Source organism: Saccopteryx bilineata, chromosome 3, assembly GCF_036850765.1.
Source record: "Saccopteryx bilineata isolate mSacBil1 chromosome 3, mSacBil1_pri_phased_curated, whole genome shotgun sequence".
In the NCBI taxonomy this organism is placed as follows: Eukaryota; Metazoa; Chordata; class Mammalia; order Chiroptera; family Emballonuridae; genus Saccopteryx; species Saccopteryx bilineata.
In genome coordinates, this window is record NC_089492.1 from 286,405,443 (window position 1) to 286,432,109 (window position 26,667).

The 26,667-nt window shown below is 40.6% G+C and overlaps 1 protein-coding gene and 1 non-coding gene across 25 annotated transcripts in view; both read right to left on the bottom strand.

The window, feature by feature from the left end:
• Positions 1-26,667, bottom strand: part of KIF1B (kinesin family member 1B) — a 151,620-nt gene that overhangs the window by 73,866 nt on the left and 51,087 nt on the right. For 10 of the 24 annotated variants that reach the window (XM_066270466.1, XM_066270468.1, XM_066270472.1 and 7 more), the window contains exons 6-15: positions 24,080-24,258; positions 23,388-23,499; positions 19,941-20,018; positions 19,175-19,240; positions 18,195-18,212; positions 13,407-13,482; positions 12,371-12,449; positions 11,456-11,598; positions 10,692-10,733; positions 7,336-7,547 (exon numbers count right to left, since the gene is read on the bottom strand). In XM_066270466.1, coding sequence (XP_066126563.1) covers positions 7,336-7,547; positions 10,692-10,733; positions 11,456-11,598; positions 12,371-12,449; positions 13,407-13,482; positions 18,195-18,212; positions 19,175-19,240; positions 19,941-20,018; positions 23,388-23,499; positions 24,080-24,258 — 1,005 coding nt within the window. The remainder of the gene's footprint in view (positions 1-7,335; positions 7,548-10,691; positions 10,734-11,455; positions 11,599-12,370; positions 12,450-13,406; positions 13,483-18,194; positions 18,213-19,174; positions 19,241-19,940; positions 20,019-23,387; positions 23,500-24,079; positions 24,259-26,667) is intronic. The other 14 variants (XM_066270469.1, XM_066270482.1, XM_066270481.1 and 11 more) reach the window with 5 other exon arrangements.
• LOC136332784 (small nucleolar RNA SNORA73 family) lies at positions 20,220-20,422 on the bottom strand. The gene has a single exon (XR_010730922.1). It is a non-coding gene; the product is annotated as a small nucleolar RNA SNORA73 family (small nucleolar RNA).

Consider the following 26,667-nt stretch of genomic DNA (forward strand, 5'->3'; position numbering starts at 1 on the left):
TTAAGAAAATGAGGCAGAATCGAATAGGATAAGATTTCTTCCTTTCTTAATATTTAAAGAAAGAATCATAAAGACTCAGCCTAACACTAAATCAATTCCCCCAAAATTAATTTTAAGTCTTAATAAAAATACCCTGACAGTGTGTGCACGCATGTGTGTGTGCAGAAGAAAGGGTAATATTAACACCCAAAACTGCAAGGCACTATTTCTGACATCCATTTGTACAAAAGAATAAAGTCCCCAAAGGTATTCATTGTTTTGTTTCACTATAATTTTGCCATTAACATTGATGGGGTTCAGAACATGCTCCCCAAAACATGGCACTACATATTTTAAGCTGAAGTCATTTGGAAAACGGTTCATGCAGGAAGAACGCTGGTCTCCCCCTGAAGCAGGTATTAGATATTAGAGCTCAGGAGAGGTGCCCTCCTTCTACCTCAGCGGTTCTCAACCTGTGGGTCACGACAGCTGTTCTACCTGGAGGACTGGAACATACACATCTCCGAAGACACCACAATGCCAAGAGAAATCTGAATGAACGGGCCTTTCTAAGTTTCCCCCAGTTCACTATCCTTAGCTCATACCCCTTTGCCATTCCACATTCTTCTGCAACTTTTCATTCTTCATTAAACTTACTGTAAAAATGCTTGTGTTTAACATTTCTTATGAAGACTCCTGTGTCATCTCATATTTTCACTAAATAAATCTGTATGCTTTTCTCTACTAATCTGCCTTTTGTTACAAGGGCCACAAACAAGAACCTTTAAGGTTAGAAAAATATATATGTTTCCTCTCCTATAACACAATACTTTCTGAACACAAGCCAATGCCCAATAAACATATAAAGGCTTAAACATATTAATCCTCAAGTGAAATCATTTTGCCACTCAAGTGACAATTTCCCAATTTCTTGCTAAGTTTTTATTCTATGCCAAAAAATAAGAAATAAAACACCTTTCCCACTCTCAACAAGTTTACTGTATACCAGGGAGAGAGAAAAGTAACTGATAAGTCATTCACTCAGTAATTATATAATATATAATTACATTACATGACAAGTCCTATTCTAGGTGACAGGGAACAAAATTCCTGCTTCATGAAACTTACATTCTAGTAAAGAGACTGATATAATCAAGTTTAATCAGTAAGTCAAATATATAGTATGATGCACAGTAGCTGTAAGTGCTTTGGAGAAAAATTAATCAAGGAAGGAAAAGAATGTCAGGGGAGGGGTAGTAAGGGAGCAATGTGTAGAGGGGTCGTCAGGACAGGACTTACTGACAAGGTGCTCTGTGAGCAGAAGCTGGCACATGAGTATGTGAAGGAATAGGCAGGAAATACCTGGAATTTTCCAGGAACAACAGTGTGGCTAGAGTAGCATATATGGTACAAGAAAACTACAGAACAGTGCACTAAGTGCTAGACTGCAGTATTCACAGGTCACTGAGGGTGGATGAGTCAGAGCTGAGCGATACCCACACTGATGGAATGAAGAGCAAGTAGGTACTAACTCATGGAGGGCAAGGGAGTACTGAAACCGGAGATGAGCATGTACAAAAAGCAGGAAAAAATGTTAGTCATGGAGACAGAACGAGAAAGTTACATGATGATGCTGATAACGATGATGAGATAATAACAGTGATACCAGTGATAATGATTAAGAATAAAAAGTCTTAATAGTTCACAAAATAGTATGATTCATTTAACAGACTATTGTAAGAAGATTCTGGGATTCCAAAACATGATTACTTAGAAAGACACTGGCCTGACCAGGCGGTGGCGCAGTGGATAGAGCGTCGGACTGGGATGCGGAGGACCCAGGTTCAAGACCCTGAGGTTGCCAGCTTGAGCATGGGCTCATCTGGCTTGAGCATAAAAAAAGCTCACCAACTTGGACCCAAGGTCGCTGGCTTGAGCAAGGGGTTACTTGGTCTGCTGAAGGCCTGCGGTCAAGGCACATGAGAAAGCAATTAACGAACAACTAAAGTGTCACAAAGAAAAACTGATGATTGATGCTTCTCATCTCTCTCTCCGTTCCTGTCTGTCTGTCCCTATCTATCCCTCTCTCTGATTCTCTCTGTCCCTGTAAAAAAAAAAAAAAAAGAAAGAAAGAAAAACACTGAATATGTAATACAATAAACCCCTAGGCATCTGGCATTTACACGGGCGCATGTAAAATAGCCAAGAGCAAAGAATCAAGGCAGCAGCTGCAAAAGCAAAGGATGCAGGAGTCAGGGGAAACAAGCTGGAGAGCATAAAAATGAAGGTGGCGATGGTGATGGAGAAACAGAAGAGAAAGAAGGACAGTAACAACAACCGCTATGACTACAACTAGCTAAGCTAAGCTAGGCAAAGAGCAGACCTGATAAAAGTTAGAATTGGCACGAGCATCAGTAAAGCTGATATAAAGGGGGCCACATAGAAGGTGCACTCTCAGGAAAGAAAACTGTCAGTTAAGCTAGAACAAATCTGCAGCGGGGGTGTGGGGAAGGTAAAGGAAAAGCGACAAAACTATCCAATGGGCTCTCATTAATCCTCCAAACATGCACAGGCTGAGAACCACCTGAAAGGCATCTCTGCCATAGGAATAATTAATATGCAGTGCATGTGCCACTCCAAAGCTAAGGGAGGAACCAACATGCCACAATAGACGGCCAGCAACCAAAAAAACCCATACAATTTCAGCAAGCAGTAAGACGGCCAGGAAAGAAAGTGCGCCAGGTACCAAGCGGTCAATAGTGTGTCCATAAAGCATCACAAAAGCTATTCAACAACTCTAACAGGGCGGTGTTAAATGCTTCTGCAAATGACTGTAAAAGGGCAAGTACAAGACAAGCTGGCACCATAACCTAAATGATATTAAGGCTTACTAATGATAGCTGGGTTGAAATGGCTACAGTCTCAAAATGACAACTTAGAAAACAGAAACAGAACAGGATGCCCCTGACCAAACCAGAGCACTTACACTAGTGCTTATTATACACAGAGTGGCCCACTGCCACCAATGTTCATTAGAGAATACAAAGTGACCCATGAGGTATTTAAAATATATTTTTTTCCAGGTTGGTTTTCAGAGAAAGGTCATATCAGAGCAGAGGTTTATCTGGCAGTATTAAAGCAATTCTACTTGGGGGCAAGTGTAAACTCACCCTAAAGAAGCAAAGGTACTGTCTAGGAAGTCCCCTACCACTTTGCTGCCAGCTCTAATGTGACCTCTCTAGTTTTACTTCCCATCTGGAGGAGAAATCAGCATATGAGCTCTTGCAGAAAAGAGATCTCATGAGTAAGGTGGGTAAGGTACTACTTTTATTTCTCAATACAGCTTCAAGGTGCAAGTTTATTATTGTTTAGAAAGCTATTTTTAAACACTTTGAGGAAAGGTTAGAGAAAATTATATTGAGTACCATATGAGCAAAACTTCAGTGCTGGAAAAAGCCTGCAAAAACTATTCCAGAACCATTCTAGGGATAAACAAACTGAGGACCAGAGACACTAAGCAATGAGCCTGAGGCCATACTTCCTCCTGAGCCAGGTCTAAAACTGGGCTTCCTAACTCTTAAGATACTCCTCAAGTAAGGCAGAATTGATAGGCTTTAAAGAAAATATTCTAGGCCCTGGCCGGTTGGCTCAGCGGTAGAGCGTCGGCCTGGCGTGCGGGGGACCCGGGTTCGATTCCCAGCCAGGGCACATAGGAGAAGCGCCCATTTGCTTCTCCACCCCCCTCTTCCTCTCTGTCTCTCTCTTCCCCTCCCGCAGCCAAGGCTCCATTGGAGCAAAGATGGCCCGGGCACTGGGGATGGCTCCTTGGCCTCTGCCCCAGGCGCTAGAGTGGCTCTGGTCTCGGCAGAGCGACCCCCCGGAGGGGCAGAGCATCGCCCCCTGGTGGGCAGAGCATCGCCCCTGGTGGGCGTGCCGGGTGGATCCCGGTCGGGCGCATGCGGGAGTCTGTCTGACTGTCTGTCCCCGTTTCCAGCTTCAGAAAAATACAAAAAAAAACCCAAACAAAAAAAAAAAAAAAAAAAAAAGAAAATATTCTATACGAAAAGCTCACCATCAATTAAGAAAAAGTGGAGAATATTCTTTCTTCAAGCCAGAAGGACAAACAGTGTAAATAAAACAAAGATGCCAACAGACAGCGCTTTCAGTCCTGGGGTCACAGACTCACTCTGCAGGCAGGCCTGCAAGCTGGGCTCCGGTCTGCCCGGGGCCTAATTTAAGATTAAACTAAACCGGGGATTCACACTTAAGAAATGAGGAGTCAAGAAGACAAAATCTTTAAAGGGTCATTCCTTCTCACAGATACTACACATAAAAAAAAATTCTGAAAAGCGCACTGACATCAGGAACTGTTTTTTAAGCTCCAAGGAATGCTGGGCCCAGGTGTCACTCAACGTTAGTCTCACATCATGTATGCTTAGCTGTTTGTACAGCACTGGTTAAGAGTCATGTTTATACGGCTAAACGCAATTTAATCTCTTCACCATGAATCAGTTATGGTGATAGAGAAATCCACAAAACAAGTCAGAAATATTTCCATGAAAAAAAAATTACAGTTTAAACAGTCATATTAAAAGTTAAGTGCTTATATATGGAACATTCCTTGAAGCCATCACATGGCCCCCATTTTACTGTACTGAACACAGCATGCTTCATGAGGGAGTTCCAAGTGTGGGGCCCTTGGGTGGCCCAGCACAGATTTGCCCTTGGGTGCTTCTGTAATGGCTATTTGTGGATATTTATAGCCCAAGCCTAAGCAATGGCACTCACACAGTGTTAACTTTGATGCCAAGCTAATAAACAAACACCGGAGCCAGCACACAGTGCTATACCTACACATGTTTAAAAACCTATTAACTAGGAATCTAAATGAAGGACACATACACTTCAACTCAGTTTCAATTGTAACTGAAAGCAATGACATGTCATTCTATTTTGCCAGAGATGTTTATGAAGGGCTCAAGATATGTCTGATGGTGTAACATGAATGGACCTCCTCCATATGAAAACAGAGTATTCAGTGAAAAAAGCAGTGGCGACATCCTGTGCAAAAGTAGCCTACCAACTGATCTTTTTTTTTTTTTTAATAAAAAAGAGAAGCAAAGGGGAAAAAAATGATGGGGAAATGAACCAACCTCCTCTGTTACTATTCTCCATGACAGTATTTTTCTTCTACAGTGTTGTCATAGGAACACAGCTCTTTCACACTCAACAATGAAATAATCTCCAAAAATGAAAAATTCTCAAGCATTTCTATCATACGGCCATAACTTGCTGTAGAAGCAAGATGTCATCTGCCGGCAGCATTAAAATGCAGGTCTGCCAGAATGAAATTCTCACCATTCACAAAATAGAGCAGAACTAAAGTGCTTACGCTCCAGTGAATAACCACACTGCATTAACAACTCAAGATTGAATGCAAAGAAGCTCTTTTCTAAAGGTAGGGAAAATGGCAGATTTCACTTATGTTGGCTTAAAGGAGAATTAAAACAGAGAAATTTATTACTTTCTGGTGAAAATAATACAGTATTTGGTGGGAAGCAGGGAAGTTACGGGGAGGGTTCTCTGAACAATGGCAGTGTTATTCCCTAGAAACTATCTGGACAATACTGGATGACCTAATTCTTCAGTGTCTGGTTAATGTCTTCACTCCCAACACTATTCAATATTATTTTGACCCTTCAGTCTGCAACATGAAAGGTTTCTCACTCCCCCCCCCCTTTGCCAAGTATTTCAGAACTTCAGCCACTTTCCAGTAACATGTCCTGAAGTAAGATATATAAATAAGATCATTTGATTTCCAAAGCTCCTTATTTTAGACATCAGTAAAATGCCAAAGGAAAAGGTAGGATGATTAAGTATCAGAAACCCATTCTTCCTATAAAATCTTTCTCAGCCTCACCTGAAAACCAAAATGAAAGCATTTGCAATTTTCAATTATCAAGCTTAAATCCCTTTAGGGGTGACAAGGCTCAGTAAACCTTTCCAATCATTAATCTGTCACAGTGTATCACTGGTCTGACCAGTCCCTGAATGGGCCTCAGTTGCATGCAAAGCTTTCTCAACAGTTTCTCTGCCTTCATTGTTTTCCCTACCCCGGTGCTCTTGAATACAAAGGCCAAAAGATATGGATCAAACTATCATCCTGGAGGTGACAAACAAGGAAAGAAAAAGCATCTGTGATGCTGTCTCAGTGACTTGACAGATGGCACCACAGGTGACAACTGTCTGCTCTCACTGTAGTCACTGGGAAGAAAGGAAGAACCTATGAGTCAGAGGCTTTGCTGCTCCTAATTTTCACATTCATGGACAGAGGCAAGAAAGTGCTCCACCGAGCCAGCCACAGGCCAAAAAAGCAAAGTCAAGTCCCTCGCAGCACTCCAGGGCACAGCACTGAGGCCTCTGACCCCATGTGGGCCAGGAGGAGGAGGCAGGCCTTCCACAACAATGATTGCAAGGCCCCAAGGCTTTCTATGTACTTCCAAAAGATGTGACCTCACGTGTCTCTGAATAAACCTGGTATAGCTACTCGAATATTCAAACTTTCTTTTGATGGTATATTTATTTTCCTAAATAACAGCATGGTTTTATATAAAAGTCTTCCAATAAAACCAAATGTTTTCAAATAATTAATTAATTAGTTTTCACCTAAATTCTAACTAAACAATTTTACTGTGACTTATAAACTTCCTCAGAACTACTAGACATATCTACTTATCAGTTACTTTGCATGGCCAACTTATGATCTGCCCATGCATCTCACCCACTCTGCCTGACCACATCCAACTCAAACTTTCTGGTGAAAAGAAATTGTCTTACAAAGGAAATTTCATTTTCAGGACACCTCTAAAAGTTAGAAAATTCTTGGCCCTGGCTGGTTGGCTCAGTGGTAGAGCATCGGCCTGGCATGCGGGAATCCCAGGTTCGATTCCTGGCCAGGGCACACAGGAGAAGTGCCCATCTGCTTCTCCACCCCTTCCTCTCTGTCTTTCTTTTCCCCTCCTGCAGCCAAGGCTCCACTGGAGCAAAGTTGGTCGAGGCGCTGAGGATGGCTCCATGGCCTCTGCCTCAGGCGCTAGAATGACCCTGGTTGCAACAGCAACGCCCCAGATGGGCAGAGCATCGCCCCCTGGTGGGCATGCCAGGTGGATCCCAGTCGGGCACATGCGGGAGTCTGTCTGACTGCCTCTCCATTTCCAACTTCAGAAAAATAAATAAAAATTAAAAAAGTTAGAAAATTCTTTCATATGCTGAACCAAAATCAGTAATTTTTTTAGTCCTAATTCTGCCTTGTGGAACTTCATAGAATACCTTTCATTCAGTCTGAATTCTTCTTACCTTTAGACGTTCAATGGCTTCTTCTCCTCCAGGTGTAGACATGATCCTCTCCTGAATACTGGTCACAGATGTTAAGCCCACCTGACTATTGAGTGAGCAGGAAGATGAAGATGAAGTAAGGGACCCCATGGATGCTGTGGAAAAATTGCCAGGGCGTTGATTCTCAGAGGCTAGCAAGTATCTATGCTTATTGTTCTGAAAATCTTTCAGATCTGGGAGACAGAAAGAAGGGAGGGCAGAAAAAGTAGAAAAGAGGGAAAGAAACAGAAAAAAGGAAGGAACACCAGTATAAGAAGGAAAGCATACTAAAGTGCCAAGACAAAGACGTGTTATAATACAAAGACAAGTTGTAACTGTTCTAGATGGCAGTTCTAAAACATGGCTGTCTGTAACACTGGTTTCCTAGAGGTTAAGAACCAACTCTGAATTTAGAAACTACAGAACAGCAGCATGGGTTAACGTTGCATCTGGTAGTGGGTACCCAGGCCACAGAGGATACTGTTTAGGCATTCTACCTACACAGCCTTATTATATTCCTTCTATTCCTTCTGTAGCTCCAAACCCACAATGCCTCAGATTTATACTACTCCTAAATGTCAGCAGTTTGTCACAGTAAGGGGGGAAAAATGATCACTTATTTATCAATAATAATATCTATCAGCCAGACACAGTGTTACATTCAGCAAAACTTCCCCCTAAATGTTACAATTAAAACAAAAATCTAACCACTTAGTAGTGTCCTTTGTTTAGCAACATTTCAATATGCTAAAAAGAATTTTTAAACTACACCTTTTATTTTTAGGTAATTGTAGAAACGACAGAATTTTGTATAAGTCCTACTGTGAACTCCAGGAGGATGGACTGCTTGCCTCAACAGGGAAGAACAATTAGCAAATGAATCTGGTATAGGTTGTATTCATCTGTTAAGAACATGCAAAAATTAAGGCTGAGTATTTGCTAAATAAGGCTCTTACTTTTCCTAACAGTATGACCATGAGTCATTGGTAAGCCAAGTTCTAGTAGGAAATGCAAGTTTTACGGACATACTTTCATTTACTAAGGTCTTCACAGAGCTGTAGATTTTGCTTTTAAACTTCATTTTTGGTAAAAGAGCCACAAACAACAAATTCAATAATTTGGTGTTTGCAATTTCCTTCATAAATCACCCTTCTCAAATAGACACCAGAGAAAAACCATAGGTATTGGTGCAGTCCTATTTTAAAATTAGCTCATTTTTAAATTTGAGAAAATCTACATTACTTAAAATTCATATCAAAACTAAGTTTTCCTGGCCCTGGCCGGTTGGCTCAGCGGTAGAGCGTTGGCCCGGCGTGTGGGGGACCCGGGTTCGATTCCCGACCAGGGCACATAGGAGAAGCACCCATTTGCTTCTCCACCCCCACCTCCTTCCTCTCTGTCTCTCTCTTCCCCTCCCGCAGCCAAGGCTCCATTGGAGCAAAGATGGCCCGGGCGCTGGGGATGGCTCTGTGGCCTCTGCCCCAGGCGCTAGAGTGGCTCTAGTCGCAGCAGAGCGACACCCAGGAGAGGCAGAGCATCACCCCCTGGTGGGCAGAGCATCGCCCCTGGTGGGCGTGCCGGGTGGATCCCGGTCGGGCACATGCGGGAGTCTGTCTGACTGTCTCTCCCCATTTCCAGCTTCAGAAAAATACAAAAAAAAAAAAACACAAAAAAAAATCTAAGTTTTCCTTAAAGGCTATGACTCAATACAAAGAGTAAGAAAAAATATAATTATATTATGTTCTCTTTGGCCTTCTCATCTCTAGTTAATCAAAGCCAGTTCTTGAGGCCCCTTAAAACTAGTGGGTTGCTTCAAGACAGTTTGAAAACCACCATCTGCAAATATGGATTATAGGAAAACACACAAGTTTTAAAAGGGGGGATAGGAACTGAAGCAAAAAAGTAGCCATCAGGTGATGGCAGCGAGGTGGGAAAGACCAGGAAGGATGGCATTATAAGGCCCAATTGGCACATGCAGGCCCTAAAAGGAATTAAGAGCGATACATTGAAAAGGAAATTCATAAGTGGTCAGAGCTGCTTTGCTGCATGATACAGAATGAACACGTAAGTCATGCACAGCTTTCAGGGAGAAGCCATAGCTGCTCAGGAAAGAGGGAGACAGCAAGATGGCAGCAGCACCGCTGGCAGCACAAAAGCAAGAAAGAGATGGTGTCTCGCTCACACCAGCGTTGGTCAGCTTTGAAATCTCAGACAGAGCCATTTCAGTCCAAGGGTCACTCTGAAGCAGGACATGTAAGTGTCCTCAAGGCATAACTCCAGCACAGCAGCCAGGGCGGCATCTGGTTTCTGGGTTATTTCCTCACTCTCTTCCAAGCCAACAAGTCAATAAACGTATAAAAATCAATGCCCCCAAATCAAGATTCTTCATTCTTTCTAAGAAAACAATTCCTTGATAAATTATCTTAAAATGGTAAGAAATTATTTCCTTTGATATTAGAAGAACTTAGTGATACTAGAGAATGTGTGATCCTTTATAAAATGTCATTTCAAGCACAAATTTTAGTCATACAAGTTTTTAAATGTAATTTGTAATTCATGAAAAAGGGGGGGAAATGTTTACATAACTATCAAGTAAGCTGAGGCTCAAGATACAGAGGAAGCCAATTTAGCATAAGCACAGGCTGAATGCTAATCCAACATTCACAGAACTGCTCAGTCTCACCCACTGGAAGGGATTGTTTTTAATTATATATGCACCCCAAGTCTCAGCATTACACTGCTAATTAAAAAGGAGTTTTCTATTAAATAATCAGATTTAAGGATCTCAAGAACATAAAAGTTGTAACAGTGATTAAAAACTAGAGCTCTGAGTTATACTACCCAATCTGACCACACAGAAACCATAGCATCTCAACAGCCACTAACCACTCCAGGTAGCAGTGTCCTCACTGGTAAAATTGGCATGATGGAACTTTTTGAGTCACTGACCGAACTCAAGGAGACAATGTATACAAGGTACCAGAACAGGGCCTGACACATGATATACACTTGACAGATGTAAGCTGTTTTCATCGCTATCTTTATCATATATGACTTTGGATTCACTTTAATCATAAGTAGAAAAACTGAAGAGTAGAAGTAACATGAAATTCTCAAGCCTCTTGCCTTCATTCAAGACACAAACTGAAATTTACCAGATTGCTTTGCTGAATGTAGAAGGGGAGAAACTGACCCATTTCTGAATCTACATACAGTATGCTCTGTCTGGGATTTCACAGTGAGAACTGCTGGCATGCAAAGCTCATTTTAAGGCTGATCCAGCAGAGGTAGATTAGCAGATCAGAGTACTGAGAATAATCAATACACGAAATACACACATTTGCCTCCACTTCCAGAGTAATCATCGATCAATGGATCAACTGAAGGTAAGCAGGAGGGAAAATACAAGAAGGGTCAAAGTTCAAGTTCAGCAGTGACACAGAAAGGGAGCAGAGAGCAGTATTTTGGCATTTCGGGAGGTGAATATATTAACACTTGGAATACATTATCATTTTACAAACTGTATTCATCTAAAATCAATTGCTAATCACTAAGACTAACTAACCAGAACAGGCCTTGAACATCTTATTATAATTCCAAATGATAACAATTTTACACTAAAAAAACCACATATGCTATATTAACTAAAGTCAAATATTATTCTACTTGAATAATCTAGTTAACTCACTTAAGAGAACTTCTGATTAGACATTATGCCTAATCAGACATAAGTAGATTCATTTTAAGACAAGTGAATTAAACAAAAATTTCAAGTAACATTTTTATGAAGCGATTAGTATCTCAGTAAGAAGCTTAATGTTCCAAATAAATTTCACTGCTGCTCTAAAATAGAAATCTAATAAAAATACTAGTGATATATTCATGAAAAATTAATGTCATGAATTCAAATGGATATCCTGGTGCATACTCCTCTATAAGACATTCTAAGATAATTTTTATTGTTTTTTTTTTAAGAAGTTAAGCAAAAAACAAAAAACCCTTTCACTACCATCTAGCTTCATCAGATTCCTTAAAATCTAAATTTTAATAGAACCATGAAGAAGAAAGGACTGGATTTTGTATCAATCCTTAATTCACTTACTATCAATGATATCTCCCAGTCCCTGAGCACGGAGAAGGTCCTTCAGTCGCGTCACCTCCTCCTTTAATTCACGAACGAGCTTGGCATTGGGGTCCTCATTGATGACAGCGTTGCATTTAATTTGTTTTGCACGATCTGCATATCTAGACCCAAAAAGATTCATTTTCACCATTCTTCAGATGCTCTACTTTTCACAAGTAACATGTTACTATGTCTAAAGCAAACAACTTGAGTATTTACAAATTTATGATACTTAATTATAATACTCTTTGTATAAAGTTTTATAGTATCTTATAAAGATGAAGATAAAGGCTCAGGTGAATTTAAGTAATTTACTCAAGATCACAACAGAAATACTAGAGAAAAGACTCAAACCTGGTTGGTCAGACTATAAAGTATTCTTTTCATTATATCAAAAGTGTCTTTAATGAAAGAAGAGTAGAAAGTTTGGGATTAAAATAATGAAATCTATTTATATATAGAAACAGTCTGTTAGTAAACATTCTGGCACTAATTTTTTTTAATGTGACATACTCAAAATTGTATCACTTTTCACAACTTGAACACTTCTATAATGACAAACACCACAGGGACATTTCTTTTTACAGAAATAAATATTATAAGAAACTTTCACTCTTTCACTATTATCTAAAAGTTATCCAAAAAACCTCACTTGAACAATTTTAACATCTCTCCTAGGAAAAAGTTCCTGCCTTTCCCAATGAAACTGAAAACTATAAACAATTCTATTATAATAAGAATCTCTCTCCTCAACATTTCCTGTGATGAGAGGGCTGGATCATTACTCACACAAATGACTACCCATTCAGCATAAGAAAATCCATGGCCTAACAAAATAAAATGCCTTCATGTGGAACCGTGTTCTGTTTAGCTACTGGGATCAAACTGGAGTACCTCAGAGTGCTCAAAGTTTCATCATAGTTGATATCTGCTGGGCTCAGAGCAGCAACCATTGCAGTCCGAGAATTGCCACCTAAAAAAATGAATCATGATTACTTCAAATCATATTCATTTTAGAAAAATGTTATTGAATGTATCAGATCAGACAGCGTAACTTCAGATACTAAGATTTCATCAAAAGTCAACAAATTTCTCTGGCGTGCGGAAGTCCCGGGTTCGGTTCCCGGCCAGGGCACACAGGAGAAGCGCCCATCTGCTTCTCCACCCCTCCCCCTCTCCTTCCTCTCTGTCTCTCTCTTCCCCTCCCGCAGCCGAGGTTCCACTGGAGCAAGGATGGCCCAGGCGCTGGGGTTGGCTCAGGCGCTAGAGTGGCTCTGGTCGCAACAGAGCGACGTCCCTGGTGGGCAGAGCGTCACCCCCTGGTGGGCGTGCCGGGTGGATCCCGGTCGGGTGCATGCGGGAGTCTGTCTGCCTGCCCCGTTTCCGGCTTCAGAAAAATACAGGAAAAAAAAAAAAGTCAACAAATTTCTTGAATGTCCCCATGCCAAGCATTGTAATCAAATCTTGGTGACTGCATCTACTGTGTCCAGGTACCCTCTTCCCACACCAATCAAGGCCTCAGCCACTTCACCAAAGCCACTCCTAGTGAAGTGAAAGTCACTAGTGACATGGACAGCCCAACAGGCCATCCTCAGCCTCTTCTTCCTATCAGCAATGTTTGACAAAGCTAACCACTCCCTCCTTCATGATAAGAAGAAAGGGGCTAAAAAAACTGAATAATAGCCTGAAAACATCAGCAGAAATGAGTAAAGGCTGATAACATCTGCTTAAGTGTGCCTCAAAGGAGCATGGAGTTTTCAAAGAGGAAGAAGCAATAGTTTGAAGCAGGTGTGAGGTCAGAAAGACAACTACTCCACAATTCAAGCCCTGAAGTCAATGATAAAGGGGAGAAAACCATGATTTAAATAAAATCGTGCAAATCTAACCAGCTTAAATCTATAAGATAATTACACACCCATGGTCAACATACCTAGATTTTCTCGAAGGAGCCAAGTAAGTACAGAATCCCTGTAGGGAATAAAGTCGGTTTTCTTCTTCTTCTTACTCTATTCAACAGAAAGAAAAGGTCTTAGCATTGTTAAGGAGGAAAAATTCACATGAAAGGCAAACCAGCCTAAAATTCCCAAATAAATTAAATTATAGAACCTTCACTGTAGAAATTTAATACAGCTTCAGTTCTTCACAGTATCCAAAGTTCATGCCATACAGTAACTATTTCTTTTCCTACTTTATTTTGAGAAGTTTGTTAACATACGTAGCACTTTAGCAAGCAGTATAATGAGCTACCACATACCCATCATGCCGCTCCAACCATTTTCAGTATTTTGCCAAATATGTTTCTACACTTTTTATTCCTGAATCATTTTGGGAGTAAACTGCAGGCATCAAGCCCTTTTAGTCCTTAAACTCTTAGCAGATAAGGACAGTCTCTTATTCACAGTTCAAAGACCAAATTAAGGAAATTTAACATCAACATAATACTACTATCTAATATCCTGTCCATATCATGTCTTTTAAAGCTGGCAGTGTTTTAAAACAACTCCCAACATTTCACCTATAAACCCTTCAGGTACATCTCTATAACAGAGAAGGACATTTTAAAAGACATAACTGCACTACCATTAAACACTTAACAAAATTAATAGTAATTGCTTAATATCATCTAATAATCAACAAGCAATAATCTTTACTTTTGCAGAGGGGCAAATATAAATCCTGTACATTCCAGGCTGGATGTGTAGGAGCCAGTCATTTAGTTAATGCATTTACCTGACCAACCACCAAATCATCAAGTGGTTTGTGACATATCTAGTAATTCTTGTAAAGCAGTAGTATTTGTTTTCTTTGAATGGAAATTATGCCTAAAATAAATTCAATCATTAAAGTAAAAGGTCTCAGAAAATTATATAATTTGCTAATCTAGAGATTAGTAAACTCTACAAAATGCTTTTTCTGTATATATAAAGGATTTACTTATACTGTTCTCTTCATAACCCTTCCTAAGTCACAGAATAAAGCAAAAAACACCAATGCAAAGCCAGTGCTGCAATGGAGGGAGTTATATCCTTTGAAAGTAAAAATTTTTGTAGCTAAGAGCTACTCTGCTGGTTGATGAACACATTGTGATAGGTTAAGAAGCTACACAGGGAAAAGCCAGGGTTCACTGCTATACATCTTCCCAGCAATTGGCAGTTTTATAATCCATTCCTGGCATAACCTAAATTTAAATTACTCTAAGGATGATCTAGTTCTTGTGAAAGCACAGGTATTCAGCAAAAGAAAACTAAGTAGCTAGCCTCTGGTTTGTTGAGGAGAAAATGTAGGCAAGCAGCACTTTAATTCCACCTCTTATCAAATACATCCCCTCCATCTATCCTACTCCGCCCCCAGACACACATTCCAACAATCAGAAGTCATTGCCAAGAGCAGATTCTAAATTACACAGACCTCAAGGGAGACTGAAACCACTCAGTCATTCACAACCCAGTGAAACTTGTACTCCATTACAAAATTCTTTTCTTTTTTTTTTTTTTGAGAGAGAGAGAGAGAGAGGAAAGAAGGGAGGGAGGAAAGAAGGGAAACATCAACTTGTTGTTCCACTTAGTTGTGCACCCATTGATTGCTTCTCATATGTGCCCTGACTGGGCCTCAAATGGGTACTGTCGGGATCAAGCCAGCAACCCTGATTGATGCTCTAGAATGACACATTATCCACTGCACCAACGATCAGGGCATCCATTACAAAATTCTTGAGGCCAGAGACCTCAGTTTTCCCTTTTCTAGTTCCCAACTCTCTCCATTTTGCCTATGGCAGGTCCTGAAAATGCTATGTAATATTTAAAGCATGGCAGTTATAATGACTGCAAATAATACTCTAAAAGCAGTGTCATGTTACCGAAAATGTTTTATTTTCATTTCTGTCAATTAGACTAAATTAAGGAGTAGCTAAATGAATATGCATAAATAGAACTTCAATCTTTTCCATTTGAAAATATCCTGAATTTTAGTCATTTCTTTTTTATTTGCTCTCTTATACAGAAGAATTGCATCTATCTTACATCTACAATTTAAAAATATATATTTATATTATTGATTTTAGAGAGAGAGGAAGGAAGAGACAGAGAGAGAGAGGAACATCAATCTGCTCCTATATGTGCCCTGACCCAGGATTGAACTGGCAACCTCTACACTTCTGGACCGTGCTCTAACCAACTGAGCTATACAGCCAGAGCAATCTATATTTTATTTATTTATTTATTTATTTATTTATTTATTATTATTATTTTTTGCATTTTTCCGAAGCTGGAAACGGGGAGGCAGTCAGAAGACAGACTCCCACGTGCACCCGACCAGGATCCACCCAGCATGCCCACCAGGGGGCGATGCTCTGCCCATCTGGGGCGTCGCTCTGTTGCATCCAGAGCCATCCTAGCGCCTGGGGCGGAGGCCACAGAGCCATCCCCAGCGCCTGGGCCATCTCTGCTCCAGTGGAGCCTCGGCTGCGGGAGGGGAAGAGAGAGACAGAGAGGAAGGAGGGGGAAGGGGGGGAGAAGCAGATGGGCGCTTCTCCTGTGTGCCCTGGCTGGGAATCAAACCTGGGACTCCTGCACGCCAGGCCGACGCTCTACCACTGAGCCAACCGGCCAGGGCCTATAATTTTTTTTTTTTAATGTACTTTAAAAAAAGGTTTTTAGCCCTGGCTGATTGGCTCAGTGGTAGAGCATCAGCCTGGCGTGCAGAAGTCCCGGGTTCGATTCCCAGCCAGGGCACACAGGAGAAGCGCCCATCTGCTTCTCCCCCCTCCCCCCCTCCTTCCTCTCTGTCTCTCTTTTCCCCTCCTGCAGTCGAGGCTCCATTGGAGCAAGGATGGCCCGGGTGCTGGGGATGGCTCCTTGGCCTCCGCCCCAGGCGCTAGAGTGGCTCTGGTCGCAACAGAGCGACGCCCCAGAGGGGCAGAGCATCGCCCCCTGGTGGGCAGAACGTCGCCCCCTGGTGGACGTGCCGGGTGGATCCTGGTCAGGCGCATGTGGGAGTCTGTCTGACTGTCTCTCCCCGTTTCCAGCTTCAGAAAAAAAATACACACACAAAAAAAATGGTTTTTTGGCTCTGGCTGGTTGAGGCTCAGTGGATGGAGCATTGGCCTTGTGAACAGACATCTTGGGTTCAATCCCTGGTCAGGGCACACATGAAAAGTGACCTTCTGCTTCTCTTCTCCTTCCCCTCCCACTCCCCCTTCTCTCTCTCCTCCCTTCTCGCAGCTTAATTGGTTCAAGCATTGGTCTCAGGTGCTGAGGATAGGTTAGTCAATTTGAGCATTGGCCCTAAATGGTGGTTTCCAGGTGGATTCCAGTTGGGGCACATGTGGGAGTCTATCTCCATTCTCTCACTTAAAAAAAAAAGGTGTTTTTTTCCACTGATTTGACAGAGAGAAGCATCAACTCACTGTTCCACTTAGTTGCTCCATTTAGTTGTGTACTCAGTGATTACTTCTCGTATGTGCCCTGACCAGGGATCAAACCCACAACCTCAGTGTGTTGGGATAATACTTTATCCACTGTGCCACCTGCCCAGGGCACATCTATAATTTTTAAAAATAAGTGCTTCAGTAGTTACATAAAGAATTTTAGCCCTGGTTAGATAGCTTGGTTGGTTAGGGCGTGGACCCGATGCACAAAGGTTGCCAGTTCAACCTCGGTCAGGGCACACACAGAAATAGATTGGTATTTGTCTCTCTCTTTTCCTCTCTAAAATCAATAAAACAATTTAAAATTTTATTTACACCAGTAACTTTTCTAAAGAGAAATACTATTAAGTGTAACTGGTAATAATCTTGTTTCTCTCCCAAGCAGAAATAATAGTACATCTGAATTCACCAAAAATTATGCTTATAACATAAAAACTAAAATTTATTTCTCATCTGTTATAGTTATGACATAGATCAGCGTTCTCAACCTGTGGGTCGCGACCCCCGCCGGGGTCGCGACCCACAGGTTGAGAACCGCTGACAAAGATGCAAAGTACTAAACTGGGTTTTACAAAACAATTATAAAAAGTCATTTGTGTTGACTGGTGGTTGAGCAGTGGACACAGTATCAACCCAGAACACTGAGGTTCCTGGTTCACTGGCTTGAGCAAGGGGTCATGGGCTCAGCTTCAACCCCCCAGTCAAGGCACATATGAGAAACAATCAGTGAAAACTCTAGTGCCGCAACTACAAGTTGTGCTTCTCATCTCTCTCCCTTCTGTCAATCTCCCTCTCTTAAAAAATAAAAATTAAAATTAAATCATTTAAATTATCTATGACTTTCCATGGTAGGAAACTAGTAAAGATAATACAAATAAGTTTAAGAAAGATATACTAATAATTTCAAAAAGTCAGCTATGTTTTAGAATGGTACCTTTAAGAAATTTCTTTTATTGTCCTTTTGAGAGGGTTATAGGCTTAAGAGAAAGTCCTATGTATCAGTAGAAGAAATGTTATGAGATAATACAATATAGAAGCTTTCTCAAATTTCTTTTTCCTTTATTCTGAATTCCTTCTTAAAAGCACATCATGTTCCCTAAATTAATTTTGCTGTGGAATCTCATGATTCATGGTCACCCTAAACAGCAATTCTAAATCCCAGAGCTAGAAAACAAATAATGAAAACATTTCTGAAGTTTCCATTTCTGCTTATGCTACCATACACCCTGCTGAGGACCTAAATCATCACAATTGATTCTATAGCTAGTTCATTTTTATCAAACCCCACCATACCTTGCTGGTGCAGTTATCCTACAGATGAAAGCATTTAAAAGAAAGAATGAGAACACAGGATAAGCCTTTAGAGAAAATATATTGTGTAACTTTTAAGTCATAAATTGAATATGACTTCTCAGAGACAGGCAAAAAGCATTTAATTCTTTCTAAGGATTCAAATGAGGTACTGAGCTAAATTAAAACACACACAACTAACACTGTCTTAGCTTCTAACTTACATAATGAAGCCCTTTATATAAAAATCATTTCAGCTTCAGTGTTTCACTGTTAAGGAATAAGAAAAAATAAACTCTTTTAAAAATACACTATTGGCCCCCAAATCAACAGCATTTATTAACCCTTTGAGTAGTGAGTCTTTTTCATGCTCGCTGACCCCAGGAGTAAATTTCTTTTTTCTTCAAAAAACGAAATTAGTTCTAGTTACAATTTTATTAACTTAAATCATGTTTGCTAACAAAGTTCTGGAAACAAGAAGAACATACATTTGCCTTTTTTAATGTTGCCTTACATATTTTTAAAATAAACATTTTTGTACAATTGTACTCTGGATGGTCAGGAGGCACAAGGACGTACACGAATGTTCGTTCTACTCAAAGGGTTAAGGCACACTGCTCAAAACACTCCAAAGAGTACTGCATCCTACTTAGAAAAGATTGTTTAAAAATAGAATGTGTAATAAATACTTGTGGTTTTATGAGAAATGAAATAAAGCTTAAAAATAGTCAAACCTTAGGTCTCTGTAAAGACCTAGTTCATTCTCTAGCCTATACACATCTATGTTTACTTACATTCTCCTTAATCTCTTTTACTTTTAGTACAAAGTATGTTACAACTATATCTTATTGAAAAGTTCTAAAAGAAAAGGCAGTTTACATAAAAAGACCAAAAAAGGACAGCTGTCATAAACAATGAAAATATCTATCAAGTACATCTGCTAAACAGACAAGTTTTTCCTTACGATGAAGTGTAACACTTACCACCTCAGCCAAGGCTGAAATGACTTTGCCCAGAGTTGTAAGAGATTTATTGATATTTGCTCCTTCCTGAAATCAATTCCAAACACAAAAGAATTGAACGGTTTCTACTACTGCCACATCATTATACTAGATAAAATACAATTAGCCATATGCTAGCATCATCAGTTTATTTATGACCATAAATTCTAAAGAAACCCTTTAATCCTCAATCTTCTCTCCTCTCCACTCGGTAACATGCCAGGACCACATGCCTAATGCACAGTCCTATAGTATCTTTGAAATATTTATTCCCACAGTTTACCAACATGAAATTCCTGCTGTTGCTAAGCATTTTATCTCTAGAGGAGTTCATGCTGGTTCTCACATCTGGACCTTGTGTATCCTCTTCCCATTACTGTCCCCCACTTTCATCTAACCAAATTCTGCCTGTTTCTCAAAATATAATTCAACTCTCACCTGGACCAGGTATTCCTCCTTAATTATCAAGTTATGTAACTGACCCTTTCTTTGTAGTCATAGACCACAAGTTGGCAGAATTTTTTTGTAAAGGTTTTGTGGGCCATATAGTCTCTCTCAACTCCCAACTCTACCACTATGGCATGAAAGCAGCCACCAATAATATGTAAACAAATAGATGTAGCTGTGCCCCAATGAACTTTTATTACAAAAACAGACAATGGGCCAGATATGGCCTATTGGTCATAGCTGGCTAACCTGTGTTATAGAGAAATTATTGACTAAGCCATTTGTTTGGTAAAATAAATACCTTTAATCGAGTCCCTTTGGCACCAGTTGAATCAGCTCGTTCGCTTCCTGCTAGATCCACCAAGCTTATTTTACTGACCTAGTAAAGAACAATGACATGGAGACAATTCAAAAATAAGTAACACAGAAGTAGGAAACATGTAGAGGCAGGAAATTAATAGATTAAGGTACAAAAAAGACTAAAAATCTCTTCTATATGACATAAGAAGACAAAAACAACATATACTTTTTGTCGATTTATTTTTCAAAGCTTTTTAAAAATTTTATTATTTTTTTTACTAGAGGTTTCCTGCATGGTTTGTCTCTTCAGTCATTGTCTATGGGACTCTGAGAAGCTGTAGGAATACGCAGGTGCGGACTCAAGACCCGGCTTTCTCTCCATTGATGTGGAAAGGGACCATACAACTCGGAGCAGAGCCCTATGCTCCCCTATGCCACTTGGACAGAGCCCCAAGGAGAGTGACCCAGGGGTATCCACGTTAGAATTTTTTGTCAATTTAAAGACCATACACAAAGTTCATAGCAATTACCTTGGTTCAAAAGAAGTAATTTTAGAGTAAACGTATTTTACAATATCATAAAAATATGTAAAACTCTGCAGCCACTATAGGAAACAGTATGGAGGTTTCTCCAAAAAATTAAGGTCCTTACTGAGTAGCTCAGTTGATTAGAGCATCACTCCAATATGCAAGGTTGTAGGTTAAATCCCCAGTCTGGGCACATGCAAGAATCAACACATGAACGCATAAAGAAGTAAAACAATAAGTCAATGTTTCTTTCTCTTTCTCTAAAATCAATGAATAAAATTTTTTTAAAATTTAAAATAGAACTACCATATGATGTAAAAATTCCAGTTCTGTATATTTATATTAAAAAAAAATCCTGAAAACACTAACTCAAAAAGATATATGCAACCTCAATCGTGGCCCTGTTTGGTTGCTCGGCTACCTACCGCCCACCATGAAAGCTGGAATGTCCACTAGTGGGTGAGAAAGACCAGATGACAAGCACTGCAAAAGTGGGCAGTTTTTATAAAAAGGTTCACCATCAAGGCCCTACATAATAACCAAAAGAAACAAAAACAAATATCCACACAAAAACTTGTACATAAGAAGTCCCGGGTTCGATTCCCGGCCAGGGCACACAGGAGAAGCACCCATTTGCTTCTCCACCCCTCCCCCTCTCCTTCCTCTCTGTCTCTCTCTTCCCCTCCCGCAGCTGAGGCTCCATTGGAGCAAAGATGGCCCAGGCGCTGGGGATGGCTCCTTGGCCTCTGCCCCAGGTGCTAGAGTGGCTCTGGTCGCGGCAGAGCGACGCCCCGGAGGGGCAGAGCATCGCCCCCTGGTGGGCGTGCCAGGTGGATCCCGGTCGGGTGCATGTGGGAGTCTGTCTGACTGTCTCTCCCAGTTTCTAGCTTCAGAAAAATACAAAAAACAAAAACAAAAACAAAAACTTGTACATAAATGCTAAATGCTCATAGTATCTTCATTTGTAATGACTACAAACTGTATACAGTTTAAGTGCCCATCAACAGATAAATTAATGAACAAACTGTGATATATCATCTGTTCAATGGAATACTAATCAGCATGAACTACTAATATACATGACAACACAGGTGAATCTCAAAATCATTATGCTAAGGAAAGAAGCCAGACAAAAAATAGTATACTATATGATTCCATTTACATAAAATACTGAAACATATCATCTATCTTGACAGAAGGAAGATCGGGGTTAACTGAGGCTGGAGATGTAAGAAGGGATAGAGTTAGATTACTTAAGGGGAATGAGGCAACTTTGAGGGGTACTAGCAATGCGTGTTATCTGGTCGTGGCATTGGTTTCACAGGTATGGAAACCAATCCTACTCTGCCTACATTCCTAGCATACAGCTGGAGTTTTCAACCTCAATAAAGTTGTTAAAAAATAAAGTTTAGGAAGGTTTAGACAAAAGTATCTAAAATGTATTAGCAAGGAAGCTATGGTTATGAGATTAACATTACTATTTTTATAGATATGACATCTTAGTAAAAGGAAAAACAAAGGCTTTCACATAGGCTGCTCCTTGGTGCCATTCAGATGAATACTGGCTACTATATAGCATTAATATTATAACTGCTGGCTAAGCAGTGTCAAATTATTTGATTATCTTTATGAAAGAGTATATATATATTTTTTAGTTCTTTTTTTTACAGAGACAGAGAGAGAGTCAGAGAGAGGGATAGACAGGGACAGACAGATAAGAACAGAAAGATGAGAAGCATCAATCATTAGTTTTTCATTGCGCATTGCAACACCTTAGTTGTTCATTGATTGCTTTCTCATATGTGCCCTGACCACGGGCCTTCAGCAGACAGAGTAACCCTTTGTTCGAGCCAGCGACCTTGGGCTCAAGCTGGTGAGCTTTTGCTCAAACCAGATGAGCCCTCGCTCAAGCTGGAGACCTTGGGGTCTCGAACCTGAGTCTTCCACATCCCAATCCAATGCTCTATCCACTGCGCCACCGCCCAGTCAGGCGAAAGAGTATATTTTTAAACATAATTTTCAGCTAAAAACAAGTAAGTCACCAAGTAAAAGGTAATTCTGGTTTTTAGTGATATTGGTACCATATAGGTACTAAGTTTATAAGCAAAAGGTCTTTTATAACTGCCAGTATAAGAAAGCTAACTTCAGGTTGAAAACTCCAGCTGTATGCTAGGAATGTAGGCAGAGTAGGATTCAACAGAATCTTATTAACAACGACAATAAAGTTAACATTTATTAAGTGATTATTCCATACCATGCACTACTACAATACATGCACTTAACCTATAGTAATTCTTAAGCCTCCTGACAGTCTCGTGAGGTTGTGAAAGCTGAGCACAAAGGGGTTAGGTCACTTGCCCAAGGTAACACTGCAGAAAAGTGGCAGAGCCAGGATCTAAAGCAAGCAGTTTGATTCCAAAACCTACTAAGTTAACTGGTAGAAAATGAGAACTTAACAAGCAAAGATATTAAAAGAACATCAGGATTGCTTTGCCATTACTTACTTTCCAAGAATAACATTCACCTTGTCTATTTCATGGTTTGCTTAAACATTAAATTCCAGAGTAACATTATCAGAGTTTGAAAAAATAAAATACACATACCAAAGAGGCTAATAAGGTAATTAAGATGTTCTAGTCAAGGAGAAGGATTTCATTCCTACAGACGCTTAATTAACTCCCTTGCGTACAGAAGTTTTTGAGAGCCAAAGTCTTGAATTACTTTTTCTTAACCTATTATCTCTTTTGCAGTTTCACTCAGGAACCTATGTTCAAAACTGGTTTAGAGTAGAATAAAAATGATAAGCAGAAAGTAGAAAATTCCCACCATTAAGTAAAAATCCTTTCCACAAAATGCAGAGGGTAGCAAGAGGAACTACCGAAAATCCTACAACCCAAGCCCAGAGACTGAAGTTCTCCTACCTTCTCAGTGGAAAGGTTGGTCTCAGTATCATGTTTCTTCTGGGTGAAAACGATTGTAAACACAGCATGGGAACGGCTACTTGTTTCATTCATGTTGGTAGCTGCCACTGTCCTAAATAAACATAAAGGTGGCCATGGACAATGGGATTTTTAGATGGAAGTCAAAAGGGAAGGGACAGCAGGCTCCACTTATAGACATTACAATCGCTAGCAACAACTGAAATTCACAGATTGCAAGACAGTCACACAAATGGCTCTCAATACACTTTATTTCTGAGTCTATCAAGTTACCCTCCAATTCCAAAGGTACCCCTCAGGATCATTTTGCATACTCCACCTGTCCCTCTAGAAACCACCTAGGCATTTAATTGTTATTCTTTATTAGGCATTCATTTATTCCAAATGACCTACTACCACAGGCATGTGATAAGCAACATTTTGGCTCGACTTGACCAAAACAATAGTATAACTTAACCAAAGTTCTACTGTATGTTAGCCATGCACTGTTTGATGAGAAGACACTGAGTACTGCATGCAGAAGCCCTCACTTCTCCAGCACAGCCGAAAGATCAGACGACTCCACAATAACAGCAACTTTCATGACTATAAACACGGTCTCAACTCTGTCACTGGGAACAAAGGGCCTCAAAATGTGTCCAAGACATCAGTCATTAGCCTATTTCCTATCGTACCTGGCTTTGTTCCCAGCATCCATGAGGTCAGCAATGTCTGTGTAGGAAGTGACAGCTAACTTGGACAGATCCTCCACGTATGGGCCAAGCAGCGGGTGTTCCCGTACACGCAAATTACCCTTGTTTTTTGGATTCAGCAAATCTCGTACTCTTTCACAGTAAATTTCCATGTAGCTCACCTAGAAACAAATGATTAATGAATTAGGACTTAGAAAAAATCCTCTACATTTAAAAGATTTTAAAAAACTTGTATTAAAAGTTCTATAACTAGAGATCAGCCACCTTTACTAAGTGAACTCCACAGCTCCAGCCCTGTTTACTCCATTAACAGTGTGCGCTGGTATCACCAAGTAGGTGAGAACCAAGCATTCTGACTTTGTCAGGAAGGAAAAGGAGATAAATAGCTACCTCAGCACACAGCGGTTGCTGCTTGTCCTAGGCAGAAAAAATATCATTTTTAGTAGCAACTTTTCAGTTGTAAATACTTTTTTAAATGTATGCTGTTCTCAATAACTGGGGTTTACAGTGAGCTTACTCCAAAAGTTTGGAAACAAGATTGCCATTAGTGTTAAAACCAAGGAATAATACCATTATTCCAGGGCAGTTAAGACAAAAGAGACCAGCGACTCTAATACTTTTAAGACTGTCAACACTGTGACTAATTATGGACCAAAAAATGTGTCTACCAGAATGGGTAAAGGCTGATCAACACAGAACCTGTGTGGCAGGACCTATCCAAGTCTCATAGGGTTGAAGAAACCTCAGACACTGTACTTCAGGAATTCTTGTCCTGCCAGCAGGACCATTTCTATCATGGAGATAATTCTGTCAGGCTATCATTTCTTTACCTGAAGCAATTAAACATTTGTCTAATCCACTCCTCTCCCTCTAAATCCATGCTCACCAAAAAACCAACAGCATTCCAACAGAGGTAAGCCCACAAGAAAGTAACAAACCAATCTGCTGGTTTCTTAACATCAGTCAAATGAGTGTCACTCCAATCTGACTCAAGATTGATGGTGCTGATCCTGATTTATCTGTAAGATCACATTTCTAAGCAATGGGCTCTGGACTAGGGAGAATTCACCACAGTAAGCCTAATTATGATGCTTCCCTAGGAATCATTACGTTACAGACCCCACCTGGAAATTCAATTCATTAAACACCAGACATTGGCCCTGGCCAGTTGGCTCAGCGGTAGAGCGTCGGCCGAGCATGCGGAGGACCCAGGTTCGATTTCCGGCCAGGGCACACAGGAGAAGCACCCATTTGCTTCTCCATCCCTCCGCGGCGCCTTCCTCTCTGTCTCTCTCTTCCCCTCCCGCAGCCAAGGCTCCATTGGAGCAAAGATGGCCCGGGCGCTGGGGATGGCTCTGTGGCCTCTGCCCCAGGCGCCAGAGTGGCTCTGGTCGCAACATGGCGACGCCCAGGATGGGCAGAGCATCGCCCCATAGTGGGCGTGCCGGGTGGATCCCGGTCGGGCGCATGCAGGAGTCTGTCTGACTGTCTCTCCCTGTTTCCAGCTTCAGAAAAATGCAAAAAAAAAAAAAAATCAGACATTTTCAGGCACTTCTGTGTCATTGAGCGACTCAAGCATACACTATAACTTCTGCATTTTTCAACTTTAAATTTTTACAGACACACTTCCAGAGTATCTCAAATGGAACCTTATCTTTATTTTTATTTTATTTTTTTAGCAAGAGCAAGAGACAGACAGGAAAGAAGAGAGATGAGAAGCATAAATTCTTCGTTGAGGTACCTTAGTTGTTCATTGATTGCTTTCTCATATGTGCCTTGAAGCAGGGGGGGGGGGCTCCAGCTGAGCCAGTGAACCCCTGCTCAAGCCAGCGACTGCTCAAGCAGTGTCAATGACCCCACACTCAAGCCAGGTGAGGCCACGCTCAAGCCAGCGACCTTGAGGTTTCGAACCTGGGCCCTCAATGTCCCAGGCCAATGCTCTATCCACCGTGCAACCGCCTGGTCAGGCCTTATCTCTATTTCTATTTCCTTTTTCTTTTACACAATCTCAGATCTGACTGTATTTTTTTTTAAGTGAGAGGAGGGGAGATAGAGAGACAGATTCCTGCATGCTCTTTGACCAGGATCAACCAGGAATCCCAGGGCATCCACTTTATTTTCATGTGCTTTATGAAGTTGTTATTTTACACCCTTCCCAGTTTTGGTATTTAACTTCATTGTCACTAAAATTATGAAGGTGTTCTGACCTCACAAATGTATAGGTAACTGATTTTTTATAAAGGAGCCAAAAACATACAATGGAGAAAGGAAGTCTCTTCACTGAATGATGTTGAGAAAACTGGAAAGCCACATGCAGAAGAATGAAACTCCGACTGCTGACACCATAACATAATGCGCTGTGAACATGAGCCTGCTCTGAGAAATTAAGCTGCTTTTAAAGCAAACCCCAGTTTTTTATAAAAAGTGTATATGTTTGATTATCTGTAGGACTTACACAATTTCTAGTTGATCCACTTAGACGCTTTGGGTTTTTTCAAGTGTTGCATAAAGTTTTAAAGAATTCTACTGTGACTATCATACACCAAAAGGGGAATGTGCTGCTCTAAAAA